Below are 27,876 nucleotides of genomic sequence, written 5' to 3' on the forward strand. Positions count from 1 at the left end.
ACCGCCCCCCCCGCCCGGGCTCCCCCCGCCCCTCCCCCGCCCGGCTCGGGAGCGCGCAGAGCGGCGGGGAGCGCGCACGCTGGGGGCGGGGGGGGAGGGGCGGTCCGGAGGAGCCGCGGGACCCCCGGGCCGCCGGCGCCATCATGTACCGCTCCAGCAGCGGCCGCTCCGGCCCCTCGTCCTCGTCCTCCTCCCACCGGCCGAAGGAGGGCGGCTCGTCGGCGTCCCGCGCCTCCCGCTTCAGCACATCGGGGCCGGGGCCAGGCCACGGCCGGCCTCCCCCGCCGATGCCCGCCGCCGCTTGCGCCTCCGCCTCGCCGCCGCGCTCCGCTTCGCCCCGTCCGCCGCCGCTTCGCCGCCACCGCTCCCCATCGGGCCACCGCGGGTCCTGCCGCCGGTCCCCGTCACCGCACCGCAGCCGGAGGTTGCCATCGCCGCCGGGAGGAGCGGGGCTCGGCGGGCCTCGGGGTCGCCGGGGCAGCGAGCACGGAGACGGCGGCAGCAGCCGGGTAAATACCGCCGTGCACCGAGGGGGATCGGTGCGGCTCCTGCCCCCTCGCCCGAGGGGCTGTCAGAGCCCCAAACTTGGCGCGGCGAGGTCCTTGCAAAATTACACCGGCCCCAGGCTCTCCGTGTGCGGAGGGAGAGCGGCAATTTCCCCCCTATTCCTTAGGGAGCCAAGTAGGAAAAAAAAGATTACCGATTTCCATTTTAAGTGATGATTTCCCACTAGTTTCCATTGTATTTTTATTTGTCTTACTGGCTAGAGCCATTTTAGAGAAGATTCAAAGATGATGTTGTCTTTTCGCGAAGGCAGAGGATGTAAGTAGTCGTTTTCTTCCATTTAACACATTGGGTTGTGTTAATGCATAAATATAGTTTAATTGATGGGAATATAACTTTTTAGATAGCATGTTGATTGAGTACTTTGTCTGAATTCTTCCTGCTGTCACGGAGGGCATACAAAGAGGACTGTTACTGATTTATATCTTTGAGAGGTGTTCTTTGGTAGGCACTGCTTTGTAGTCGGGGCTATGCACAGGGTGTTCCAGTCTTCTCGCTTTTTCTTGGCAAAGTCTGATTTGGGCATGTGAAGCTCTGTTTTGGCATCTGTAGTGGATGGCATCTTGGATGCAGACACCTTCGTAATAAATCAAAGCGTGAGGACTTTTTTTTTTTTGAGTGAGTGAGTGGGATTCGCTCACTTAGGTTTTCTCTTGTTACTCCTTGGTGCAGTCTTTTTTTTTTTTTTTTTTTTTTTGTCTGGTGACTGAGCTGTGGTGTGTAATAAATTCATTGTGCATTTGTATTACCGTGAAAGAAGAGATCTTCATACTGGGATATTCTAGGCAATGGTTGCATGGTCACTCAATCCAGCACAGACACAGTTGGCAAGAACGGTATACTCGCCTTTTCCTCTTGCTTTGCAGTATATTCTGCACTAGATTTGTGAGTTGCAGGGTGGGCTAATGTGAGGAAACAATGTAGCTGAAAATCAGTCCAACAAAAGTGGTTTGTCTGCTGATTAATTGCCTGATGGGACTCCCAAGAGAGAATGGGGACTGTCCTTTCTCATGGTGATACAGGTTCTTACCGGATTTATTTGCTGCAGCAATAGAAGAGGTCACAGGTGATTGTAGTGGCATTAAAATTCAGGTATTGGTGTTATTTCTTATTGAAAGGTGAGCTGTCCTGGAGATGCGGGAAGATAATGTTGTCTTTGACAGTTAAGCCAAGCCAGGCTAAGAAACTTGCCTCTGGCCATTAGTTTTCACATGGTGTTTCACCCTTATCTCCATCCTCTTTAGTTTCCTGTATGGTACTCTTGCAAATTGCATTACTAGTAACATCCATGATGAAAATAGGTAGTTTTTAAAAAGGAAATGTTTTTCTATCTGATTCATGTCAGTTTGTGTCGTGGCTTGATGGACATGTTCACAACTGATGGGTGGCAACCTGGGATACAGGACAGAACTTTCTTAAACTGACTTCACCATCACTCAGTCTCCTATTTCACTGTAGCCATGATAGGCTGTGAGCCTGTGCTGGCTCTAACAAAACTTTGAATGCTGACTGTGTTGGTGGTTCGGACTTGGAGAAATTTGATCTAGGAGTTTTGACTGGAAGCCTCCCACTCCCTCTTTAATGGGGGGGGGGGGGGGTGGAAGGCCACCAAAAACATCCACTTTACACGAGCATTATTTTTGACAAACACTGCTCTTCCAGTGTTATTTTACACCCTCCTGGCTCAAGTTAAATCAGTCGTCTCAGCAAATTGTTACAGATTAATGATATCTTTCTTGCCTATTTGAACTTCAGAGAAGGATTGAAAAACTATTAATCCTAGAAATTAGGCGTTAGGAGGTTAGCTAATGCTGTGCTGATGAGCCAAATGGATTCTTTGTTTATTTACAGGATTACTGTATTTAAGGAAAGCCCTTCTGTAGGAAGCAATTGTCACAATAATAGATCTTGAGACAATTAAATAGAACTCTTCAACCTATATTGTGCTGACTCTTGCGTTTGCTAAACTCCCAGTGTAAGTAATTCTTAGAGTGTAACATCCACATTTTTTCCGTGGAAGCTTTTGTCCTCCAACAGGTGTTTGACTGAAGCTACGACTTCTTCAAAAGTGATGTTACAAAGAATAAAATGCATATTTTGGTTTGTTTTACTTTTTAAAATTAGTGTTTATGAAAGCATTAGAGAAGGATAAAAGATGGGATTATGCTGTTGTTTTCCAAGGAGTGGAACTAAATGTGATGGAAACACAGCAGACAGCAGATATGTTGGCTTATCATGACTGGTTAGGGTAAAGTTTTAATAAAATTTTTAAAGTTTTATGACTTAAGAGCCTCTCTCTTCTGAAGCTTGAGAATACAAAATGTGGAGATGTGGAGAGTTACACAAATATATTAGTAAGTGGGATTTTGGAGCTGTCACTGAAAGGACATGAATTCAGAAGCCTGAGGAAGAGGAATTTAAGTCGCAAGAAGGAAAGAGGACTTGAAAGAGGGGAATAGGTGCATAAGGGTGGGAGATGTAGTATGTAGAATTGAAGACACTGATGGGGTAAGGGCATAGGCTTGAAATGGAGAAAATATTTGAGTACAACTTCCAGATTATTGTCCCTATCCTACATATGAATTGGAGTATGAAAGCCGCAGCCTTAAAGATTTCTTACTAAATGTTCTTGATTCTGGGAGTTGGTTTGGTTTTTTGTTGTTGTTGTGATTTTTTAAAATTATTTGTGAGATGGAGTACATGCATTTCCAGGTTACAGCATTATTGCTCATTTTGCTCATCCCAGTGCATGACTGGGATGCTGGCAGTGGAGCCGTGTATTGGATGTTGAAAGTAGTGATGGTGTTAGTTTCTTAATAGCTGAGGAAAACTTTGTGGTGATTGGAAGAATGTGGAGTGACAGCAAAGATTTGGGGTAAGTACTGGGAAATGTCATGGAGGAGAGGAAGGTCAGGGCTTTACAGTGAGAGATTTTGGCAGACTTTTATTTGTTCTTGCAAGGCTGACACCTGCTTTTATTTATCCATGCTGACCTGCGTGCTTGTTCTTTTTAAAGGTTTTGTTTTAGCTTCTTTGCTTTCTTGTAAGAAAATTGGCTGAGATTAGAGGACTGGAGCATGTGGGGTCAACAGAGAATGGAGAAATGACAAGCAGGTATGCAACCTGTTCAGTAATATGGCATTGGTAACTGTGGTTTAGGTGACAGAACAGGAAGGGATAAAAATGCAGTGCAGTGCACACATAGGTATGACTAGTGGTGTTCAGTGATCCAGATACAAAAAACTTTTAAAACTGGAATTTCTCCAATTAAAAAAAAACAAAAACCAAAACTAAAAAGAATAATGAAATTCAAATATTTACTGCCATGACTGCTGTCTCTGGGTAATTTGTATAGGTCATTGCTTATGACTATAAGCAATCCAAACATCCCAAACATTCTTAATGTCAACTGTTTCTTTCCTTTGCCCGGAGTTTGTTCTGGGATGTAATTATCACTTCTCTGTCTTCAGTGGAGGTGATTGTCATCTATATGCCCACAGTCTTGATGACAGGAAGATAGCCTTGAAGATAGTAATTTCTTGAGGCAGCCCTAATTCAGTGTTATTATGGACACAAGTGAGCGTTCAGAATGTATTTGTATGCAACACGTGCACCTTGAATATGTTGTTTCTCAGCCAGGTTATTGCAGAATCATATTGTGCTGGACAAGACAGTTGGTCTTAAAAAGTAATTAGAGTGTGTTCTGATAAATGGTGGGATTCAACTTAATGGGACAAAACAGAAATCACTAATATGCTACCTTAGAATAAAGCTATATGCACAATGGATTCTAGTACAGATTTGTACTAGAAGTAAATTTTGTTAGGTACACCTGTAAGAGAATTCTTTAGCTTTTGTTGGAGAGTATTCACTGTTTTTTTGGTCTCTTGGAGGATTGAGCTGAACCTGCTGCATATTCTCAGGGTGGATGTGGGTAATTCAGTGCACCTGCTGCTTGCTACTGCAGTTCTCAGCAGTAAAAGCAGTGTGCAGTGCTTGACTGGTTTGGCAGAACTGAAGCTGGTTCACTGCTTTGTGCTAAGCAGAATCTGTATTGTATTGATTTAAAAGAGCAAATCACGTATCTCTGTCTTTAGGCAGTCTATCTGTTTTTTATGGAACTCCCCTTAATTCTGATCATTCCTGTATTCCAGAGCTATATTTTAGAATAATGTGAAGCATAACTAGTTAAGCATAACTTACCAGTGATTGTGTTTTGTGTACTGTGTTTGTGTATAAAGGAAAGTCTGTGCAGAGGTAGTGAGGTCAGGTCTTCTCTGCCATATATTTTTCAGAGGCAACTTTATTTAGTTTACTCTGGTTTATCTCTACCAGTAATAAATAATGGTAATGGGAATCTCAGACAACGATAGAAGGTGTTTCTAGTAGTATTGGTGTTTTTAGTATTATGTTGTGCTTATCTGCTGAAAGCAGCATGAGGTGAGGAAAACTGCTAAAAACATCACTGCTTAGAAAATCTTTGTTTACACTGGTTTATACTTTGGTTCATGTTGTTACTAAAGTTGTAAAGGGCCAGAAATCCAGACACTTTATTAAGAAATTCCTGGCACTGTTTTTTATGCAATGTTTATTTAGCTGCTTCTTCTCTACAAAGAAAGGAGAACAGCAGCAAATTTGGGACTTTGGGACTTTCTCTTTGGTTTTACATCTTCCAAAATGGTGGTTTATGAAATGTATTTTTGTGTTGAAAGTTTAAATATAGAGCATGTTATTAGCACCTGGGATGAGAAGTTAAATGCAGTCAATACCTTCCCCTTTCTTTAGTAACTAAATAGAACTGAAGTATTTGGAACAGTTATTCTTCTAGTTTGATTTTTTAATTGGTCCATCCCCCCAAGTTGAATTTATTAAGCACAGCAGAATCACTTTCCTTTCTGTAGCTGAGATTAAAATCCCGCGATTGATGGGCTTGCACTCTCTCTTCAATTTACAGAGGCGTTCACCGAGTCTCCGCTCTGAGTCTTCACTGGAACACAGTTTGCGGATTACTGTTGGTAATGACCGGTATTGCATTGGCACACCGGAGCGAAGGAGGCTGCCTGATAGACTGGGCTCACCAATTGATAACCTGAGTGACAGGTATGCTCCTCCACAGGTGGGGATTCACGTGGGTGAAATAGCGTGGGAATGGCTCTACTGGATGAGACCAAACATCTTGTTAGCCCACTGAATGCCTAGGGAATGAGGGTCAGCATGTAGTGATGCTTCCTGGGAATATTCCTCCAGCCTCTGGCAAGTTGTGGTGCAGGGAATTTCTGATCAAAAGTCTCTGCCTATGTAACTCTAAACAGATAGTTCTTCTCTAATTTTTGTCAACTGCTTCTAAACCCCATATAAACTAAGCGTGCACATCATATATTGCAGGAGGGAGTGTAATGTCAATCCCTCTGGTGCTTCCTTCCCTTTAAGGGTGGGATGTCACATGAAGACACTTTGTTTGACATTTCACTGCTTCAGCCACCTTCTGTTTCTTATGAACCTACCTAGTCCTTACTAAAAGGAAGGTTGTTTAGTGTAAGGATAGTGTAAAGCTTCTACTTCCTCATTTATTGGGAGGAATAGTCTACTTTCCTGATGTTTGAAACTAGTCTAGAGGAAAACTCTAGAGCACCTTGAAGGAGATTATTATTTTGACTTTAGAAACCTTGCAGAAGAGAACATAGACAGTCTCATACATTATAAAGGAAGTGTTAGAATTCTTAGGATCCCTTGACTGAAATTTGAGACAATTCTTTTGTGTTAAAAATTCTGCTGTGAACAGTGAAGTATAAATAATAGTAGATACAATTTGGAACTCTGCCTTCAGTAGGAAAACCGGTATAATCTGGAAAAAGAAAGAAAATCAGAAAACTGTGCAAATAATTCTCTTTGTCTTGAATTGTAAAATTAAAGATGACATAGCTTGTGCCCTGGAGCATAGAGTTGTGCTTTCAGGTCGGGGATAAGCATCCAGCACAGAAAAAAAACATTACCACTTCCATTTTTGATGCAAATATCATCAACTGTTTAAAAAAAAAAGAGATGACAGAGAGGGAAGTGAGCAGAATTAATGAATTTCCTGTTTTTCTCAGGTGCATTTAAGTTTCAGCAGGTGTAGAAAACCAAATGAGAATTTGGTTTTTGATACTGTCACTTTTATGCCTTTACCTCAGTTCTCCTGGCATCAGTGTTTGACTTGTAAATTCCCTGTGCAGTCTGCAATCTTCTAAATGAAATGAGTGTGTATGCCTAGGGGACAGTACAGTGGTTGGAAGGAAAAGGAAGTTGTATGTCGGGAACTGGCACTTCTCTTGCAAGTTAAGGAACATTTGGGGGCAGGGGATGGTGGTATTTGTCCCATTGCATCATGTTTTCAGGTGAGATTTTAGATTTAGCGTGTTCTGTAGTGCTGATGCATGGTTAGAAGTAACATCAGCTTAAACATGGAGTTTATTTGATGTAACACTGAGAAATCACAAAAGTTGACTTCTCTATTACAGAACCCATAGATGAGAAAAAGAATGGTAAGAATAGACTCCAGAGAAGGTTTAAAAGTGACAGATGAGTTAGAATGAGAAGAAGATAAAGTGAGACCATGTAGACTTTAATCTTTAAGTGACTTCCTTGTATTTGTAGTGTAAGTATGCAAGAACTTCATGTTGTTACATTTACTTTTTCTTTTTTTTTTTTTCTTTTTTTTGTCTAATCTGTGCCGGCTTTACTTTTCTGAGAGATGCCCATTGTCCAGAAGCTTAAAGTATGCGACAACCAAGTCACCTGTTAGCTTTTCCTAAATCATCTAGGTACTACTTCTGAATTCTAAGTTTCTTCACTGCTAGCCATTTTATTTGTTTTCAAAAGACAGTTGGTATTTGGTTAAGGACATTGTTTATCAAGTATTTTTCATTGCACATTTTTTCCCCTATCTGAGAGGCTGTCCAGGTACCGGGACACTGACATTATATCTGTCACTGGGCTGTAAAATGGTCCTTATTGTTGCTGCTCATATCACATTTTTATTTGGCATATGGTACATTCTCATTCTAATTAAAAAACAAAAAAAGGCTAAAGAAAAAAGTGTTTCCTGAAGATGTCTCTTCAAATTTTGAAGTAATTGGAGCAAATAATTCTGTATTTAGGTATTCTCAGTTATTTTTGCTAACTACTCTACTTTGATATTACAAAAAATCACTTTGGCACATTATTCTCCGTAATTTGTAGGGCCTTGGGATAGTAGATAGGTTCATTAGTCTATAAAGGAAATAAAATACCAAAGGAGAGAAATCAGGGAGGCTTTTAGAGTCTCCAGCAGTGGATTTTCAGGACGCCTGAGGAGACTTTCATAGGTTTCATGTTCACATACAGGTCCTAAAATGTCTGTAAGAACTTGCCCCAAATTTCTAGGGCAGCTGGTCTCCTGGATATGTGTAAAGAGGCACACTGAATGCTGCTGGACTGAGTCTTCAAGCTAAGCAGCTTCAGTCTCCTGCTTAGACCAATAAGTGTTTTTTTGTCTTCCAGAATCTCAGTGTGAAAGTGAAAAATAAATATTTTCCTCTCTCCCTGTCTGCCATCTCTCTGGCTCTCAGTATTTTTAAGAAATTCTACTACTATCTGAGCTGGCACAAGCCATAGAGAGCATCCCACCAATTCTTTCATCTGAGGTTAATACAAAAGATAGACCAAATCACTGCAGAGACTTGCTCTGCATTAAGCTGTGTTCTGATATAGTGTTTTTTGGCATCATATCAAGAGTAACAGTTGACTTGAATATGAACAGCTCATCTGACTCCCTATTCAAAGACTGTGTATTAAAGTGGAGTCCTGTTAATTGCGGGCAGCAGAATACCACTATTTATTTCTATTTCTGTGTATGTGAATAAAGATGCCAAAAAGTAAATTACCTTACACTAGTTGTAGGTCTCTGAGGCATCATGTGTGTGTAGCCTGTGGTCTGTTTTCCATCTCTGTATCCAGTGATGAATGGATTCTTTGTTGGTGAAAGTATTGGGATGGCCACAGTGGTGCCCTCTTGTATCTTCTCTTGGGGGTGCAGTAGCCAGTAGTGAATCTAACTGGCTGAAAGCATCCAAACAAAGTAAGAGGGATGTAACTTTATGTGATGCACAGAAAACATGTTTCAAAGAATCCTATAAGGCAAGCAATCATTTTTCCCACACTTGTAGTTAATTTTCAGGTTTTATATTTGCATTTTAGTTGTTCAGAGTGTATTTGGAATGTTTTGTTAGTTTTAAATGTAGTAGGTTTGCTGTTCCTTTCTTTCCAAAGTATGATTAAAAATTCCTTTGCTTTGTCATTGCCATCAGAGTGTTTGAATTGTAGGTGACGGCTGCCAGACATGCATCTAAATAATTTTATTTGCACAAAAATCAGCTGAAGGTGTATGGTGAAACACATCTGTTACTCCGTCAGGTGTGTTCATGCAGCTTGTACAGGTTAGCAGGCTCTCAGAAAATATGCCACTGGGAACAGACATACCTTTATGTAGGTTGTGAAAGCAACATTTATTTATGAAATTTAATTTAGCTATTTTTAGATACTTTTGTGCTTTTTGAGGACGTGAATGTATATGTAAAATGTGTAGTTTGCTGAAAACTGGAAAGATACCATGTAATGCAATGGGTAGAGGTGCATGTCAGAACTGTTTTATAAGATGTGTTGGACTGATAAAGTATCTAATAAATGCTTTGCAATGATGCAAGGTAAAGTGAAGTTTAGTGATAATTTTTTTCTTAAATATGCATGTGTAAACTGAAAATACCTAAGAAAAAGACCTTGTTTTTGTATCACTTTTACTTACTCTGTTGTGAAAAACTAGGGCTGTAATTTATTTGAAGATTTTTTTTAATGGCATGACTTGATTTGTCCCTTCTCAGATCTATTAAGGGACCTTTTTGAGTAGGAGGAGATGATTATTGTGAATTCAGGCCATTATGCATAGTTTGTCTTAAATTAATTCACTCAGGAAAGAGTCTGCTGTCTCATTGATGTCACTTGGGGAGCACATTTTCTTTCTTGGATGATCTTGATAGATTTTGAAATATCAATGAGTAAAACCAGCACCTGGTAACTTTTAAAGTGGTTTGGTTTGTTTCTGCCTTATCTGAAGAAAAGTCTCAGAAAAGTTTTTAGGCATAGAGAAAAAGGCCTTAATTAAAGCAGTACCCCTACTTCTAGGTGTTTATAGGAATAGGTCCAAAAGTAGATTCTCCTAGAGAAGAAGCTGGTTATTCTGATGTTGTGACAGTTGCACATCCACTGTGTGTAATAATGCAGGGGCTGGCACAAAAGAATGTGTTACATTGCACTTAATCTTCCTTGTTTATAGATATCAGAAACCGTGCTTTTTTTAGGTGTGGGGTTCATGTAATTAGTGATTGTGCTGACTGCATACCTGTTGCAAACTAAAATGTTGATAGAATTTGTGGTCCTTGTCCACAGCTGAAGATAAAAACAGGATCTGGTTGCATTTACCAGTGTGAAACTGAATTATACCGTAAATAATTAATAGGAAATCTGACCTTGGCATCTTACTGGGAGAGGCAAGGAAAGGGATTGTGGTCTGACATATGAGAGTAAGGGTTTTTTTTAAAACGTGTAGTCTCTCACATTCACAGAAATGAATCCATCCTATCAATTTTTCAAGGCTCTTATTCCTCAGTATGAGTTGAATTGTCAACCTGTCACTGTGTTTGCAGATAACTTCCTAGGAGGGATGTACAGTACCATTAAAAATAAGCCTCCCTCTCTGCCCTCCTTTTAAGTACATAAAATGTTGGTTCTGTTTAGTGAGGGAGATGGTTTTTTGAAACTGGTGTGGAAATCTCTTACACTTGAGTAGGAGTAAGACTTGCTTTACTCTGATTCAAGTATTTCTGTGTTTCTCTTACACAGGGATGATATGGCTGATGGTCCAATATTCACTAGAGGCCTCACTAGAGGCCTTGAGAGATACCCAGCACATGAAGATCAGTCTTCAAGTCCCTTCATTCCGAGGCATGATGAAGACTACCGCAACCGAGATGTTTTCCTCCACCGTTCAGATTACAGTCCACACTATGGCCGTCGGGAGGAGCTGCCTCGTGGATCTGACAGAGATGGTGACAAACTGAGGAGATCCCCCTACCCACTGAGGCCAGAGGACAGGGGTCGAGAAATAAAGCGTCCACGGTATGAAAAGGATGAGAAGATGCATGGTGTGAGTGGAGAGCATCCAGGTTTCTCATCAGGAACACGAAACTACCGCAGACGAAGCCGCAGCCGTAGTAGAAGCCTGAGCCCGTCATACCTGAATGAAGAATTCCGAGAGCTTGACCGTGCAAGGAGGAAAAGAGAAGAAGAAGAGCGCAGTAGAAACTTGAATCATGATGTTTCAGGCAGCGGCTATGCGATCCCTGGCTTGACTAACACAATACAGACTAATGAGCCTCGGTATACATACAGGCCTGAGGAAATCCCACCCATGCCCAAAAAATCTATTTTGAAGAAACGAGTAGAGATGGAAGCAGAGTCTGCTGTTCAGGTTTGGTCTCAGTGTGTCTATGCTGTCTATGTGCTTCTACTTCCACACCAGTTACTTCATGATACAAAATGTTTGTTTGATTTCAAAATAAAAGAGCCAAATCTTTGTTTCTCTGTCCTTAAGAGGACAGGTTTCTTTCTACAAGGCTGTATAACTTCAAAGTGCATTAGAAACTTTAAATGGTTATGGCATTTAATCAGGAATCATATATATATATGTAATCTGAGACAGAATAAAAAGTCTTTGTGGAAATTCAACCCAGGATGCAGAGATCTGGGCCAGCTTTCACAGAAGAGCTGACTCTCATAGGACCACAGGCAGTCAGGATATTAGTTGAAGCTGTTCCCCTGTCGCAGTGTCTCTTTCTTGTTTCTTTATAGACCTGGAGAACTGCCTAATGCATCCTCAGTACCCCCGTCTGAAAACAACTTTTAAATTTCCTTATTTTTTCCTGTTGGACTATAGGGATCAGCCCTACTAAATTTGTACCAAACATAAACCGAGTCTCAAAATTAGAGCAATGGACAGATAAGTGGCTGGGACTACTGTGATAAACAGACTTTTTGTGTTTTAACACATCGCTTTGATTTGCTTGTTGTACTGATCAGTGTTGGTTTGACAGTGACATATTTATCTCAGGAGTACTCCGATACTGAGGATCCCGTTCCATACCTGTTACTGGAAGTGCTATTTAATATGGCATTAATTATGAATATCTGAAGAAGTGGCTGAGAATAGCCCCAGTGCAGTAGCTTTTACCTGAATTAAGGTATTGAAACCCTATGTGACTATGACTAAACTCAAAGCATATCCAAAGTTATGTAACAGGGTTTCAATTTCAAAATTTCAGTTCTTATGCTTTCAAAAAATTTGTGAAATGTAATTGTGATTTCTCTGAGATAAGCATTCATTGTTGGACATGGCATTCCAGAATCATCAGGCAACTTGGTTTGTAATCTTCTGTGTTCTCTTTCAACTGTATATTGTCTCTTCTAACACTTTTACTCAGCTGTGAACTCAAGGAGAGAGGAGCATGTTCCTTTTTTCTGTGAGGTGCATAGTGTCTTAGAAGTAAATAGTATCTTCTCTCTTTCAGCCCGAGGGCTTTTCAAGCAGTCCAGCCCCCAGCAAGGATCTTCCTCTTCTTTCTAGTCAGTCTTCTTTGCCCCAGAGCAACAACATAGCTCCTTTTGCCTCTGAAGTGGAAAACTTTCTCAAACGGTTTAACAAAGGCTCTCTTGTGGAGTCTTCGAATAAGGAGTTGTGTGAAGGTTTGTATGAGTGGAGCCCACTCTCTGGGCCTCCCAAAGACACTTTGATGTTTGAAGAGAAGTTTGGAAGCTTCTTAAGTCACAAAGAAAAAGCAGAACCCAAGTCAGAGCCCACTGATCGCCATACTGACTTCCTGCTGCCTCACGAGAGGGCCAGTCAGGATGGAAGTGGTTTCTCCCGAATTCTGGGCTTGATGGCTGATTCTGTCAGTGCTCAGGAGAAGAGGAGGCGTAGTTTCCCTGACATTGAGGATGAAGAGAAATTTCTTTATGGTGATGAGGATGAAGAGACCAAAATTGAATCTCTCCCCATAGAGAAGCCCCCAGTGAGTTGTGGCAGTGAGATAATAGTACAAAAAATGAGCCCACCTCCTTCTCCTGCTCCAGCTGTCAAGGTGGATCCTTTAGAAGAGCCAAACGCAGAGTATGCAAAGATCCATGACTTACTCAAAACCATTGGACTTGACATTGGTGTTGCTGAAATTGGAAAACTGGCTGTTCGTACCCAGGAACGCCTTCATGGCAAAAAGCTGGCATCTCGTTCTCCAGATCGTCGCTCTTCAGACACTCGCAGACTGGACGCTTGGGAGCTGCGCCGCAGCCGGAGCGACACTCGTTCTCCCGAGTCAGGCCAGCAGCGTTCAGCGTCCCCTCCGGGCTCTTTCCAGCAGTCTAGAGATGCGCCCTCTCTTCAGAAATCAGACTGTACTAAGAACAAGCCAGAGATGCCTCCACACGTGCCAGAACAGCCTCTTCCTTCTGTCTCTCTCATTCCTTCAATTCCACCAACTCCTCCTAGTTTGCCACCTACACCCACTTCTGTTTCCCAATACCAAATTCCCAACTATTCCCACTACACTGCTGCTCAAATGCCCCAAAACTATCCCCCTCCCACAATGGCTCCTCCAGGATATGATGCATATGGGCACTATATGGCATATGCAGCCCCTGGCTGGCCCATGTACACCCCTGCCCAGCAGCCTAATCCTACACTACCAGAAGCTCATGGTCTTCTCACTATGGCCATGTCGGCAAACCCCACACGTCCCAATCTCCGCGTGATTGAGACAGTCTCTCTGGGAAAGGATGTCCCTGATGTAAAAAGAGATGGTTCTGTGCTTGTTCAAGTCCCTACCACTCCTTCTCATTCCAAAGCACCCCTTCGTCTGTCGTCACATCCTCTCAAAAATACCTCAGAAAGGATGTCAGATGAAAAAAATCGGGCAGCTCAAAAGCAGAAGGTATGTTAGGTATTCTGATACTTCAGAATTTGTTGGATTGCATGATTGGTGGGGTAGAAGCTTTTTCCCTTCAGATGCACCTTTTTTTTTCTGGGTTGCTCCAGTTTAAAAATAGTTTGACCTAGTTTACTTCTGTTAAAGATTTCAAAGCATTTGTCTGTACAAATCTGTGACATTTGTAAAAAGTGCATTTTAAATCTCCCAAAGCTGTATGCCATCGGCTGTGGCAGAACAGATGAAATCATAAACAAAGTTGAATTTCTTTGGACCAGCCAAAATCTTACAGAGAAATCACATGGAGGCTGCAGCTTGGCTTTATTCTGCTGAGATTTAAATATTGAAATACCTAAAGATATCTAGAGATATGTAAAAATCTGAAGGGACAGTGTAAAGAAAATAAAATGTCTTTTTTTATTGATGTCCGGTGAAAGAACAAGAGGCAAGAGGCACAAACTGAAACACAGGAGGTTCCATCTGAGCATGCTACATTTTACAAAATACCATGGTAGTACCTGTATTAGACATTCTTAAATACATCCTAAGAGATATCATCATTCACCATCTCATAAAATCCTCCCTCTATATTTATATTAATTCTCTTACAAAAAACACAAAGCAAGAAGCATTTAGGGGAAACTCTACTTGGAGGCTCTGGCACCAGGTCATGTGTGTTAATGTTTTCCTCTTCTAATTATCTTGGTTTGTACAATAATTAGAGAGTAGTAGGGAAGAATGTATTTTAAAATAGGAAACTGTAGTTACACAACTATCAAAGAACTGGAAGATTTCCAAAAGTTGTTTGAGTTTTCAGACTAGTGTCCACTTGGTCTTTGTTGTTAAAACAAGGGCATAGAATTATTTGGGTATGAGGGGACAATTAAAAACTATCTATTTCCAGCCCTCCTACCGTAGACAGGGACACCTTCCACTAGACCAGGTTGCTCAGAGCCCTGTCCAGCCTGGCCTTGAACACTTCAGGGCTGGAGAGTCCACAATCTCTATGGGCAACCTGTTTCCATGCCTCACTATCCTCATTGTGAAAAAATGCTTCCTTTATATCTAGTTTAAATCTACCCTCTTTTAGTTTGAAACTGTTGCCACTTTTCCTGTGACTACAGACCTTGTACCCATTTTTTTTTCAAAGCCCCTTTAGCTGTAGAGGCTGCAGTATGATCTTTTATTGTGAGAGCCTTTTCTTCACTTGTATAAAGTGCTACATCAGCCGATAAGTGAGCTTCCACTGCTTGCAGGAATAATAATTTCTTCATCTGACACAGGTGAAATTTTGTTCTTAATGAAATGTAGTACTTTTGGAGGAGTTATCTTGGCTAAAGGTGTGTGGTTCTCTCCTGCCCTGACGTACCCTGGTAGCTCATCTGTGTATCTTGGTAGAACTTCTGAGGCTTTGTCTGCACTACAGAAATATTTTGAGTTGGGCTTAGTCCACTTGGTTTTTGCTGGGATGGCTTGGAGTATAAAAGTTCGCACACTCCACTTGGTGCTCCCATGCTGCAGAAAACTCAGAAGGAGAGAATGGTGCTTTGATGATAAAATAAATAGGATACAAAGCCAAAATAATAATAAAAAACTCCTTACGGTGTTTAAGATGTACCTTAACTGTGTTGGTAGATCTACTTCAGGAAGGATTCAGGGATCCTGCCAACATTGACATTGCAATAGTAGAAGTGTAGAGTAGAAGTCTAGGGAAGTCAGGATCACTTGTTTGTTAAGGGAGGAGTCTGTAGAAAGTTTTAAGAGCCTTGTGAAGGTAAAAAATTAGGATTTGTCTCTTGAAAAATGAAGCTGGAAAAGAAACTGAAAGAGCCCTTCAGATTTCATTTTAGCATAATGCTTTGTTTCCTTCTATGAGAATCAATGAAAACCAGTGAAAAAAGGATTCGTAAGCTCCTGATGCCACAGTTTACTTATTTACCTTATTGAACAAGAAACAAATTTCATGCTGATGTTTCATGTCATATTGAAGCAAAACCTAACTAATAGCTAAAACAGACCAGAGTCAAAGCAGGAGGTAAGGTGGAGGGCTGTGAAGGCTGATGGAACTTGCTAGCTGTAGAGGTACTGCATGAGTTTTGAACAGCCATTTGGCATTGATCTTGATTAGCCCTGTAGAAAATAGTCAGCTGAGCCTAAGGGCCTTGGGAAGTGGTGCAACAAACAGAGCAGTTTAGAGGAATACACTCCCCAAAAGAAAAAAATTTGCCTACAAACTGGGTTGAAGCATGACCACACAATACAGTTACCTTCAGATACAGAGGGAGAGGTGTATTTATTGTGTTAAAATACTCAAGAACCTTTTGAGAATATCAGTGTTCTGTGTCTGGAAAGCTGAGGTCTTCCTATCATTCTTGCAAGACTGATTAACTTGTGTTGGGAAGAGAAGAAAATCCAGACACCTTCCAATTTATTTAGGTGATAGAAGAGAGAGAAAAACTGAAGACTGATCGAGAAGCACGGCAGAAGAAGCTTTACTATCTCAAGACTGAATTGGACAGGCTTCGTAAACAGCAAGGTAAAGTGTGTTACCCACCCCCCCAGACCCTGCTTTTTTTTTCTCCCCCATTGGGATGTGTCACAAGTCCTGGTATCTAACAGGAGAAAGAGGACCAAAATAATAATAGTCCATAATGTATTTTCATACTCCTAGCAATGCACAACTCTTGAGAAAGCAGTGACCTAGTTCCTATATTAAGATCAATTACATCAAAATTTGAGCAAACAGTTGCTCTTACATCTTCTTGGCTTGACAAGCTAAAGGAATTGTACTTTATGCATTATAGCGGTTCTTTAGAAGAAGTGAGAAATAGTAACTGAGGATGTTATTGTGCCTTTCAATTTTTCATGAATCTTATCTGGAGATGGAAAAGTCCTCTCTCAAGAGAGCTAATTTTTTCTGTCTTTAAAACTTCTTTGGTCCAAGTAAATACTTAATTCCTTCACCTTTGGAAAATTATACTTTCAGGTTAAAAAAGTTATGTTATTTAACTTTTGCTTGTTTGGTCACATAGGGAAATAATGATTATTAAATTGATACTCTGGAGGATTATGGTGCCTCTCTTAGAGTGTGTGTTATGGTAGTCCCTGTAGAGGCACATCACGCAGATGTAGTGATACTAGAGTCAGTTCCATCTTTGCAACTTTATGGTGAAGACTTAGCCATAATATTTTATATTAGTATTTTACTTGTTGCTGGAGTTACTGTACAGATCTAAAGTCAGTTTTCCTTTTGCATTTCTGACTCTTCTACTTCCTCAATTGACTCAGGAGAGATGTTGAGGAAAAAACGTCGTGAGAAGGATGGGCACAAAGACCCCTTGTTGGTTGAGGTGAACAGACTACAGGAGAATATTATGAAGGAGATTGCAGAGCTGCATAAAGAATCTGATGCAGCTGACAAGAAGCAGTCTGAGCTTGACAAAGTAGCACAAATCCTGGGGATTAACATATTTGAAAAACCCCGGAAACCATCTGTGGAAACTAAAGATTCCTTGGAAAAGAACAGCAAGTCAGAAAATACAAAAGGTGTAGAGAAAACATCTTCCTCCAACAAGGTAAAGTCTTACAGTTTTTGTGCTAATGATTTTCCCACTAAGAGAAGAGGGCACTGGGGAGACAGCTGGTCCCAAACATTTACTAAAGGATCATTTGATGTCATTTGTTACCACATCTCATACACTGACTTTGATGGTGCATGCAGGTGAGAGTCAATGTATCAGTGTATATAATGTCCCTCAGGTTTTGTGCAGTTCAGCACCACTTACTGTTTTTTATCTTGGTTTTGCTGAGGTGTTGGTTGGATTAAACAGTATCATGAGTGTGTGTATCCATTTGGTCTCAATACTATACCAGGAGGACAGACTTTTTTTTTCTCTACAAAATTCCTGTCGTGGGCTTTCCAGGAGGAATGTTTATATCAGCAAAGCTCTCTGAAAATTGGGAGCATGTTGGTCTTCTCACTGGGTAATGGTGGTAACAAATCACAAGACTTAAAGATGATGGTCAGCATAATGTTTTTTATGTACATGTGTTCTCTCTTAAGAAATGTCAGTATGCATCAATATGGTCTCTCTGACATGGTCTGTACTGCTCTGTGCTGGATGTATCAGAACAGGCTTACTGCATTCCAGAAGATAGTTTTACTTTGAAAGTAGGGTGGATGCTGTCATCTGAAAAGTTATGCTTGTTATGCTTATTTAGGAGATCAATTATCCTGCTTTTCAGATGTTTATTCAAGTAGGTAATAGAAATAGCTAATGGGAAATTGTAGATGAATGTAGATCTTAGCATATGTATTTATTGCAGAGAGGAAAATGTTAGTAGGGTAGGAGGTATAAGGAAAACTGAGGGGCACCTCATCAGTTTATCTGAAGGGAGGATGTCAAGAGCATGGAGCCAGGTTCTTCTCAATGGTGCTGAGCATAGCACGAGAGGCAATGGGCAGAAACGGGTGCACAGGAAGTTCCAGCTGAATGTGAGGAAGAACTTCTTTCTGTGTGGGTGACTGAGCACTGGAACAGCTTGCCCAGAGAGGTTGTGGATTCTTCCTCTCTGGAGATATTCCATTACCATCTGGAGACAATCCTGAGCTCTGGGATGACCCTGCTTGAGCACAGAGGTTGTGGTCCTTTCCAATCTTACCCATTTTGTGATTCTGTATTTCCTACAAAGTCACTCAGATCTGTTTATCCTGTAAAATTTTCCTTATGCTTTATTGTGGTCCGAGAACTCATTAGGTATCTTTAATTTAAAGCCTTGCTTTTGGTTTTTTTTGTTGTTTCTCAAAACATCTCTGAAGTTTGCTGTCTACTTACTTTAATAAATTGTTTGCTTCAGTCACCACTTCATAAAACTAAAGTAGGCAAAAACGTTTGTTAAGTCCTACATTGCATTAAGTTATATTGTTTTCTTTTCTTGAGATGTGGCACGTGTGAATATAGTTCTCATTATTTTAATTTGCATTGTCTGTGTCGTCCAAACCCATAATGACTTAATCTCCTTTTCATAGTTCCTTATTTTAACATGGAAAATTGTGAGTTCTGAACACAGGAGCATTTAATATTTTCATACGTATGTAGGCACATAGGACACAGCCTTCAGCCTCTAAAATTCACATTGTAGTTCTGATAAACTTTTTTTCCATGAAAAGAAAGATGGTGTGAGCCTTTCAACACTGAGATTGGTTGACTCTGCCATCCTGAGAGCAAAAGCCCTTGCCTTTCTGCTAATTTGCAAGGTACCCTGTGGTCCCTTGCTGCTGACCCTGTGTCTCTGTGTTGTAGTTACACAGTCAGTGCAGATGTGAAGCCAGTTACTATGCTAAACAGACAGATCACCCTGTCTGGGCTCTGAATAGTAGCAAGTTTTAAAGGCATCTTTGAGCTGGGGTAATGCACAAACTGGAGTTAAGAGTGGGCTATCACCTGTCTATCTGAGAAGCATTGTCTTTTTAAAATGCTCATTGAGATAGTATTTTATAGGTATATGTGTATAAATAACATAAATATTGATGCTTATGTGACATTGTGAATATCCTTCCATGCACCTCCTGCAGATCATAAGTTTATCTCATTGGTCAAGAGAATGTCTGCTATGTTCTTGCTGACAGAATACATGCAAATATTCATTTCTTACTCTGCTACCAAGAGCTAGCTTATATTGGGATATGGATATCTGTGGGGGGTGCATAGTGTCCTGGCTGTCTATTCATTCTTTGATTTACAGTGCATGTTGTGGGGGGTGCTGTTAAGGAATTTCAAGTAAGGCAGATGTTATTTGACAATTTTGAATCTGCTTAAATAAATTTGCTCAGTGCTGGTAGTTAATAGCTTGGAAATCATGCAACCAACTTGAGTCTGCTAAATGAACATGCCATTCTTTCCAGACTGCAAAATGATAGCATGATGGACTTTATGCCATTGAAAATGTAACTCAAAATACATCTAGTGCTATTGTAATCTAAATTACCAGGGTTCATTCATGGTATATTTCAGATAATACTTGTTTGGCTACAAGTGTTTAGTATTAATTTTGGATAGAGTCCCGAAATGTCTGTATATCACTATATGGCGTCTTTCTGTACAAATCAATGTAAGTGCAAACATTACATGTTTAAATCACAAGATCCTTCATCTTATATGCTTAAGTAATTAACAAAACACCATCTTTCTTTTATTATTGAGCAACAAATTTTCTGGAGAATTCAGGAATACTCAAATAATCTGATAAAACTGATGGAGTTAGACACTTTTAGTCAACTGGTTTTTGCTTCCTTTTCCATTCTGCTTTCATCCAAGCTACTTTTACAGTAACTTCTGAATGCCTGTAGGGGAACCATTTGAGGTCTTTGGGACACTATTTGGCTAGTATGGTAAATTGGAACAGTTATGTGAAACCAATAAAATGGGAAGGGTGCATGCCACAGGGAATTTTGTTCATTTGGTTCCTTGATTACCTACAACCATCCAGCCATTACATCTGGGACCCTTATTGGAAACTCTTCACTGCAGCCACGCAGCATCTTAGTCGGCAATACCAGCTCTCTGAAACAGTGGAATTAACCTGGGCGCTAAAAAGCAGGTGATATATTTTTTTTTTTTTTTTTTGGTGTGTACGGCTTCTGCTGGAGGCAGGTTCTGAGTTCTAGAGCATTTTGTCTGTCCTGCCCTGTCTTAGAGAAGTGTTTCCTTTTGTTCAATTTAGGAATCAAAAACTACTAATGAAAAATCGAGAGGTAGAAGCCCGAAGCCAGCAGAATCTTCTTCACAGTCCTCCAAACATCCTTTCCAGCTGGCAAATATTTATGAATATTATGATGCAGGGAACCACTGGTGCAAAGACTGCAATACCATCTGCGGGACCATGTTTGACTTTTTCACACACATGCACAATAAGAAACACAGACAGGTATGTTGCAGGCTTCCTTCACTAAGTGCATTTCATATTGCTATGAATATTAACACAAAAACATACATCACAGTAATGAACTACATTTTACAAGGGAACCTGAAGTAACGTACCTAATAAATAGCTTATCAAAATCTTTTCCCCCAATATTGGACCTTAGCCATTCTACAGCTACTGGTGTATTCCAAATTGTGTAAATAGGGCCTGTGTTCAGTTTGCTCGGGTTTGCCACTTGTGTTTCACATGTTTACCTGTTCTTAGTGGTCATCTACATTTTACACCTCTTACAGGATATTTTGTCATTGTAAATTGCAAAATGGGAGGGAAAAGAGAGGAAAATTAGTTCCTGTAAATATTTGCACGTTGATTTTAATGTTCAGTGTTCTAAAAGGATATTAAAAAGGAAAAAGACAAGTGTACTTGCCTTACTAGTGTAATATATGAGCCTATATACCTCTGTCACTGTGCAAATAGACCCTGGATCCTTACAACAGACCTTGGGCTTCGAAGACCCAGAGTGAGACCAAACAAGACTCCATAAAACGCATTGATAAGATAACGGTTCCTGCCAAAGGTATGATAATTTTTATTAACTCTGCTATCTTCCCTCTTGGCCCTCCAGCAGGTTCCACTTGCTCAGAGAAAGGAATATTCAAAAATTTACCTTGGTATAGGAGCACATATAGATACTGTATTATTAGGAAAAAGGCAAATTATTTAGTTTCTTGGCTGTTCTTGTGGAAAAGGTCATGAAGCAAGAGCATAGGAAAAGTGTGGTTTCTTCTTTTTAGGGATTAGTTTTTTATTTTGAATACCAGTTGTCTTTCAGTGTAGTTCTGAAGTAAATTTTGCCAGCATATTCAGAGCATGACCACATGAGTTGGCATTGTTTGGGTAGATCTTGCACAGTATTCCATGCAGTCTTTTAGTAGACTTTCCATTCAGTACAGTTTTAGAAAAGGTCTCCCTGAAAATTGACTTGTTATAGTGCAGATACAGAGAATCTGAGACAGACATATAGAAGGAGCTGTAACTGAGTTGAAAATTAATATAGGATTTAAAATATGAATGTCTAAAAGGTCTGCTGGTGATCAACTCATTTTATTAATTTGTTACATGTTTCTAGTAGTGCCCACTAAAGAAGAATCTGCAGTGTCTTAAATAACTGTAGTGGATTCTGTAGGCACAAGGATGCAATCTGGCTGAATTACAATGAAAATATTTGTGTTCTGTTTATAAACCAGGTGTTTCATATTTGAGCAGACTATACCAGAAAGATGGAAAATAGGTTAAAGCTGTAGGAAATGTGAACCTACTTGAATATTTGATTACTTTAATAAAATGGAGAGTGCTTAAATCTTGAACCACAGTAATAAAATTCTTCACTTCACATGTTTGGTCCTGGTAGTGGTGGTTCCTATAATGTAAGGAGAGCAGCATTAACTGTTCCTAAAAGAACATTACTGGAGGTTTTGCTGTTGTTCTTTGACCAACTTTCTTAAGAGCTTGGCATTTATTAAGTCTTGTTTCTCTGATAATTTTCTTTGGCCTTTTCAGGCTCTGAGTTTCTGATACCCATCACTGGATATTATTGCCAGCTCTGTCAGGAATTTTTTGGAGATCAAATCTCAGCAGAGCAGCATGTGAAAAGTCATCCCCACAATGAGAAATATAAGGTTGGTAACTGGTGTACTAGGAAAGAGACATTCCCTACATTAGCTTCCATTTGTTCTGTCTTTCTTTCCTGAAGAATGACATTTAACTCTTTGGAGTATATGTATTTGGTTATCTTCACTACATTCTACTGAACTAAATAAGCAGAACTTCCCACTACATCAATACATAGAGATATTTTATCTGCATGAAGCTGAAACAGTGTCTACTGTAAAGTGATAGCACTGCTTCAAGCAGTTTGTAGTACCTCAGTTTCTTGGTAGGAAAAAGTTCCTTGTTCTCTTAGTGTTGAGATGGCATTTACTGAACAAGTCAAAATTGTCAGAGAGCTACATTTATTTATTTATTTATTTATTTATTTTTCATTGAAGCGGTGGCTAAAATGTTGCTGTTTATTTCCACAGAAATACATAGATGAAAACCCACTCTATGAAGAGAGGAGAAATCTAGATCGTCAAGCTGGATTGGCTGTAGTTCTGGAAACAGAGCGCCGGCGGCAAAATGAGCTGAAACGGAAACTGGTTGAGAAACAGAAGGAAGAGAAGGATGAGAAAACACCAAAAATAATAAAGAAGGAGGAAGTAAAGAGCATCCCAGAGTCTGGAGAGGGGTATAATGAAACTCAAGGCAAAACAGATTCTTCTGGGCGAAAAGTGGGTATCGTGGTAAAGCTAAAGAAGGAAGAGAAGACAGAGGAGAAGAAAGAAGAAAAGAAAGAGGAATCTAAAAAGGAATCACCAAGCCAGACCTCCTTTGGGAAATTCAGCTGGAAAAAGACTGAGAGAGAGGATAAAACCTCAGGAACTATTCCAAAGGAAGAGAATACAGAAGGAAACAAAGAGGAGAACAAGTGTCAGTCTCTGAAATCCCATATCAAGCCAATTGAAATCAAGCTGTCTGGGAAAACTGTTATTCCACACACAAGCCCATGGGTACCAGTTGTTTCCACACCAACACCGACAAAAATTCTCCCCAATCTACCAGTCCCCACCATGATATTTAGGAAGTCTAATACTGCAACAGTTAGTAAACCACCTCCTTTGAACACCTTTTTATCCATAAAATCCTCTGGAACTACCACCAAACCACTGCCAGTGGTAAAAGAAACAAATGCAGATCTTCTACTGCCTCCAGATATCATATCAAAAGCTTTTGGAGGAGAAGAAGTAATTTTAAAAGGCTCAGAGGAGGATTTGAAAGGAGCAGAGAAAAATGAATCTTCTCAGACTGCCGATAAACTACCTCCATCCCGTCCTCCACCAGCAGTCCAGCCAGCAGCTCTCATCCCTGCAGATGAAGTAGCACCAGGTGTGTCTGAAAGTGAGCAGACAATGTTGGCAATGCCTGTGAGACCACCACCACCTTCAACTGCTTTCAGTGAACAAGCAAAAAAGATAGAGAAACGAAATTCTTGCTTGGCCACAGCCAATGCTAAAGATCTCTATGATATTTTCTACAGTAGTGGTGGAAAGGGTTCAGCTGACAGCAAGCTTTCAAGTTCTGCACTTCCAAATGGAGAAAACCCTAACATAACAAAACCTGCAGACTTACCTGCAAATCACAGAACAAATAGTAGCTCATCCTTGTTGAAAGAGGATTCTGAGAATGTGGATTCCTCACAGTGTAATAATCAAATGACAGGGAGTTTGGTTCCTGTTGAGAATCAGGCTGAAATGAACAAGAAGTCATTTCAGCCTCACCTATCAGAAATGCCAGTCACAGAATTACCAGAAAAAAGCCCTGTTCCTGGTATCCAGATGCCTGCAGAAATTGGGCTTGTTGATACAGGAGATGGAGAGCAGGCAGGCAGTCTGGAATTCTGTGATCTACAGAAAACTGAGGTCCAAGAGAAGGTTGGACAGGAACATGGAAATAAATCTCCAGTTAAAAACACAAATATTCCTGGTACCTTGGAAAAAGATACAAAGACGAAAGACTGGGAAATAAAAGCAGTAAAGCCTAAACATAGCCTACACCCAAAGACTTTGTTACCTGAGACACAGAATGAAATTCAAAGTTTGGGAAATTCCCATTTGGCAGAGGAAAAGTTAAATGAGAACTGTAGAACTCACTCAGAAACTCATTGTCCAGACTTGCTCTGGGGCACTTGCAGAACTAGTAATGGAAAAGAACAGATAGTCACAACTTATTCTTGTTCTGAAAGTGGTTGGGATCTATCAAATACTCCAAAGCCAGAAAGAAAATCTGGTTCTAATGAGGTTAATGCTGCAGAATTGATAGAGGGACAGACAGAAACTATAAGTACCCTATTAGAACATCAAGAAAAGGTTCAACCTAAACCTTCAGGCCATACAACATTAGATAACCAAACCCAGAAGCAGGGAATTGAACAGTTAGTCAATACCTGCTCAAACATGGTTGAACTCAGATCTAGTCTAGAATTAGTAGCTGAAAATGAAAAAAAGTCATTAGGACACACTGGGTCTGATGCAAGATCAGATAATTTTCTTTTCAAGAGACCATCAGAGGATGTGAAACACAAAGCAGAGCTTGAGTTGAAAAGCGCTGATTTCAGTTTGGGAGACAATAAGGTGAAACATGAATGTTTCAGCATCCTTTCAGCAGAACTTTTAAAGGAAAATACAGAAGAAGTCACAAAACTAGAAACTATTGCATCCATTAGGCTGGAGTCCAGTAAAGTTAGAAAACTGGGCATTGAAAGAACAGTGAATGATACAGAGATTACTAATTTTGCTACACTGACTTCTGGTAGTTGTGAAGATAAAATTTGCACACGGATTTCTCAGAAGCCTATGCTGCAGCCTGGATTGCAGACCTCAAATAGTGACACTACAGAAGTGGTCATGCCAGTTCTAGAAATGCAGGGCGTTTCTCCCACATCTGAGATACTTGTGCAAGTGAAGGACAACGAAGGTAGCACTGTTAAAATGCCATCACTGAGTTGTGACAGAGGCAGGACAGAAAGTCGGGCTTCTGGGTGCGTGGAAACTTTAATGCCTGGGCTCAAAGAAACACATGGGAAGGTGGGTGGCTCAGGAGGCAAGGGAATGTGCACCATCCAGAGCAAGAAGACTGAGCAAACAGAAGCTCTTGACAGTACATTGGAAGCTACAGTGAATTCAGGAATTGCTGAAAGCATAGCAGAAAGCCCAGTGGGTTGAAGTAGACCCAGCCAGTCCCAATATTTGAGGAGCCAGAGCTGGGATTATGTATATGGTTTTTGTTTATTTTTCTTTCTGTTCCAGCTGAGAGTTTTGGGTGTGCTTTGCATTCTGTGGTAGGACTTGACTAAAGTGAAACGTAAATCATCAGAAAGCAGTCACATACATTATTCTGTACATAATTAATTGTGTAAAATGTTTTTTCATGTGAATTTTTTGGCCAATTTCTTTTCTACACTGTGCTATTAAAATGGAATCTTGTTTATAATGCGTTTGTCTTCTTTATTTTGGGGGCTTTCATTCTTTGACCATTTCTGGGTGATTTCCAGCTCACCCAGTTTGTGTCAGTAGCACCATGAGTAGCCCAGCTGCTGAGACAAGCTCATGAACAGCAAATTAGAACTGAGGAAATGGAGACTTGCAGAAGAACTAAAACTGAAAATTTCTTTGAACTGTAATGCATGGGTTTATTTACTTTTGTTGTTTGAAATGCAAGAATGTGTTTAGAGTTGATTTTGTTTGTCTATCTGTCTCTGTGATTTGTAATTACTGTTGTTATTACATCTGTACTTAAAGTGTTTAACTGTATTGTATAAGCACATGTATGGATGCCACATCACTAAGCAAGGGGAGAAAATCTGTCCCGACTGGCTTTTGGAGAAGAAAACTAATCGGTAAGGCTCTGTGGCCTGACACCTGGACCAGACATATTGAGGTCACTTACGTGATTTGAAATGGGCTTTCTTTAATTTTATTGTGATCCAGTAACTATTTGTGTTAAATCATTTAGCAGCTGACCAGCTCTGAAGAAGTAGAAGATCAGAACCCTGGTGTCAGGAATTGGACTCGCTTCATGTGATACAGACACATGCATGCCTACCCTGAATGGTCCTTGAGCCTATTGAGTGTGATGGTTCTCATTTGTATAGCCTTTTAAAGACTAAAGTATTAAATGTGTTTCCTTGGATAAATATAACATTTTTATTTGTAAATTGTTTAAAAAAAATAAACATAAGGAGGTCAACAAGGCTTTCTTCTTGCTTTTTTTTTCTTTAACTCAGTAAAATGTTTTATTTCAATTAGTTTCTGACTCCTGTAATAGTTGATAAAATCGAGAAACTGTAGAGGATGAAGATACTCAACAGTTAGCCTGCTCAATAAAAAACAGTGTATTCTCAGCTGAAGTCGATGGAAGAACTACTGTCAACATCATCAGTGGAAGTTTGTTTGAAGTCCTGATCCCTTTGTAAAACCAGAGGTGGGTCATCAGGGAGGGACCCCAGCAGAGCTTGAATTTCTGTAATCACTACCTGCACATGGACCTCTGGAGAAGGCAAAATCGCCGTTTGTTTTCGTTTTCCATGACTGTGTGTGAGGAAGGTATGAAATGTTTCTCAAAAGACTTATGGTGGTTTTCATATAAGAAATGTAAGAACTGTCTAAGCTGAATTTGGAAATCTAGTATAAATGGTCCAGTCAAGAGTAAAAAGGTAATTAAGAAGGGAAGAGAGTTCTGAGAAAGTCTCTTTGAGCTGGTTTTATGATGTTAAGCAGTTGCTGCATTGAAATCATAGGAAATCTTTGTTAGTATCATTGCCCTACTTTCTGATTTACTGTCAAAACCAAAGATAATGAGTTTTGACATGCTTTGATAGTTTAAAATGGAGTCGGGCAATGAGTAGAGATCAAATCCTGGTTTATAAAAAAGTCCTTTGTAGTTGCTTCTTGCTTTTCTTCTGTATTTTTTTATTATATACCTGAGTTTGCTTGTTTACATTTGACAGATGATTTTTTTCCCCACATTTTCTTTCCGATTTTTTCAGTAAAGTGCCTGGTCTCTTGTAAATCCACAGAGGAAGATTCCCTTACCTACTTTGTGTTGAGAGATATAAAGTGCAGGGAAGGGAAATATTAAACGGAAGGCTGAATTTTTCTAGACTTCTGCACTTTAGATGGTGCTGTTTTGGAACACACATGTGCTTTCTGGCTTGTTTCTTTTTGCAGATTGGTTTTCATGAAGGTCTCAGTGCATACAATGATAAATGAAGTAATCTGGACAGTCTTCTTAAGACAACCTTATTCAATGCTGTGTTATCTGTGTGGAACTTAATTAAAAAAAATATTTTTTGGGAAAGGACAATATAATTCTGTTATCCTTGTTCTGTGCTCTACAGTTGCTTCTACAGATAGTGGTCCTGGTCAGTACTGGCCATGAATGGAGAGCACCAAGGGCAAGCAAGAACTTTGCAGGAAAGAAACTGGGAGTTGTTACCCCATATATGTCTAAAGCTTTCCAGAATCTGAACTTTCCTGTGGTCTAAATACTACTTCTCTTTATGCCCTTTATTCTATCCTGGAGGGGAGGTAGGGCTCTTTACTCCTGGAACAAAGATTAACTTGGTCTCCTTTGAGGAAGGAGTAAACAGTAATCCTTGAACCTCTGGAATGGACAAAGACATAATGGGTGGTGTAGGTGATGGCATCTAGGCAGATTGGCATACAAGAGACATTAACACTGT

At 40.2% G+C, this 27,876-nt stretch overlaps 1 protein-coding gene across 2 annotated transcripts; it reads left to right on the forward strand.

Annotated features, from left to right (window-relative positions):
- The first annotated feature begins 93 nt into the window (after nucleotides 1-93).
- On the forward strand, nucleotides 94-27,876 carry ZNF318 (zinc finger protein 318). Of its 2 annotated transcripts, XR_009277224.1 has the most exons (11): nucleotides 94-509; nucleotides 5,519-5,664; nucleotides 10,480-11,107; nucleotides 12,204-13,619; nucleotides 16,050-16,149; nucleotides 16,902-17,188; nucleotides 20,337-20,540; nucleotides 21,015-21,114; nucleotides 22,098-22,216; nucleotides 22,619-26,031; nucleotides 26,148-27,876. XR_009277224.1 is itself a non-coding variant. In XM_058835417.1 (10 exons), the coding sequence occupies exons 1-10, from the start codon at nucleotides 144-146 to the stop codon at nucleotides 25,355-25,357; spliced, it is 6,105 nt and encodes a 2,034-aa protein (XP_058691400.1). In that variant the 5' UTR covers nucleotides 94-143; the 3' UTR covers nucleotides 25,358-27,876. The 2 variants fall into 2 exon arrangements, 1 of the variants encoding a protein (XP_058691400.1); XM_058835417.1 differs by having other exon boundaries at nucleotides 22,619-27,876.

Source organism: Poecile atricapillus, chromosome 3, assembly GCF_030490865.1.
Source record: "Poecile atricapillus isolate bPoeAtr1 chromosome 3, bPoeAtr1.hap1, whole genome shotgun sequence".
NCBI lineage: Eukaryota > Metazoa > Chordata > Aves > Passeriformes > Paridae > Poecile > Poecile atricapillus.

Bases quoted from the DNA above. Each gene is read 5' to 3' on its own strand.
- ZNF318 (XM_058835417.1), top strand. From the start codon at position 144: ATGTACCGCTCCAGCAGCGGCCGCTCCGGCCCCTCGTCCTCGTCCTCC. The intron at 13,620-16,049 runs GTATGTTAGGTA...CAATTTATTTAG, and splicing joins GGGCAGCTCAAAAGCAGAAG to GTGATAGAAGAGAGAGAAAA. The intron at 17,189-20,336 runs GTAAAGTCTTAC...TGTTCAATTTAG, and splicing joins AAACATCTTCCTCCAACAAG to GAATCAAAAACTACTAATGA.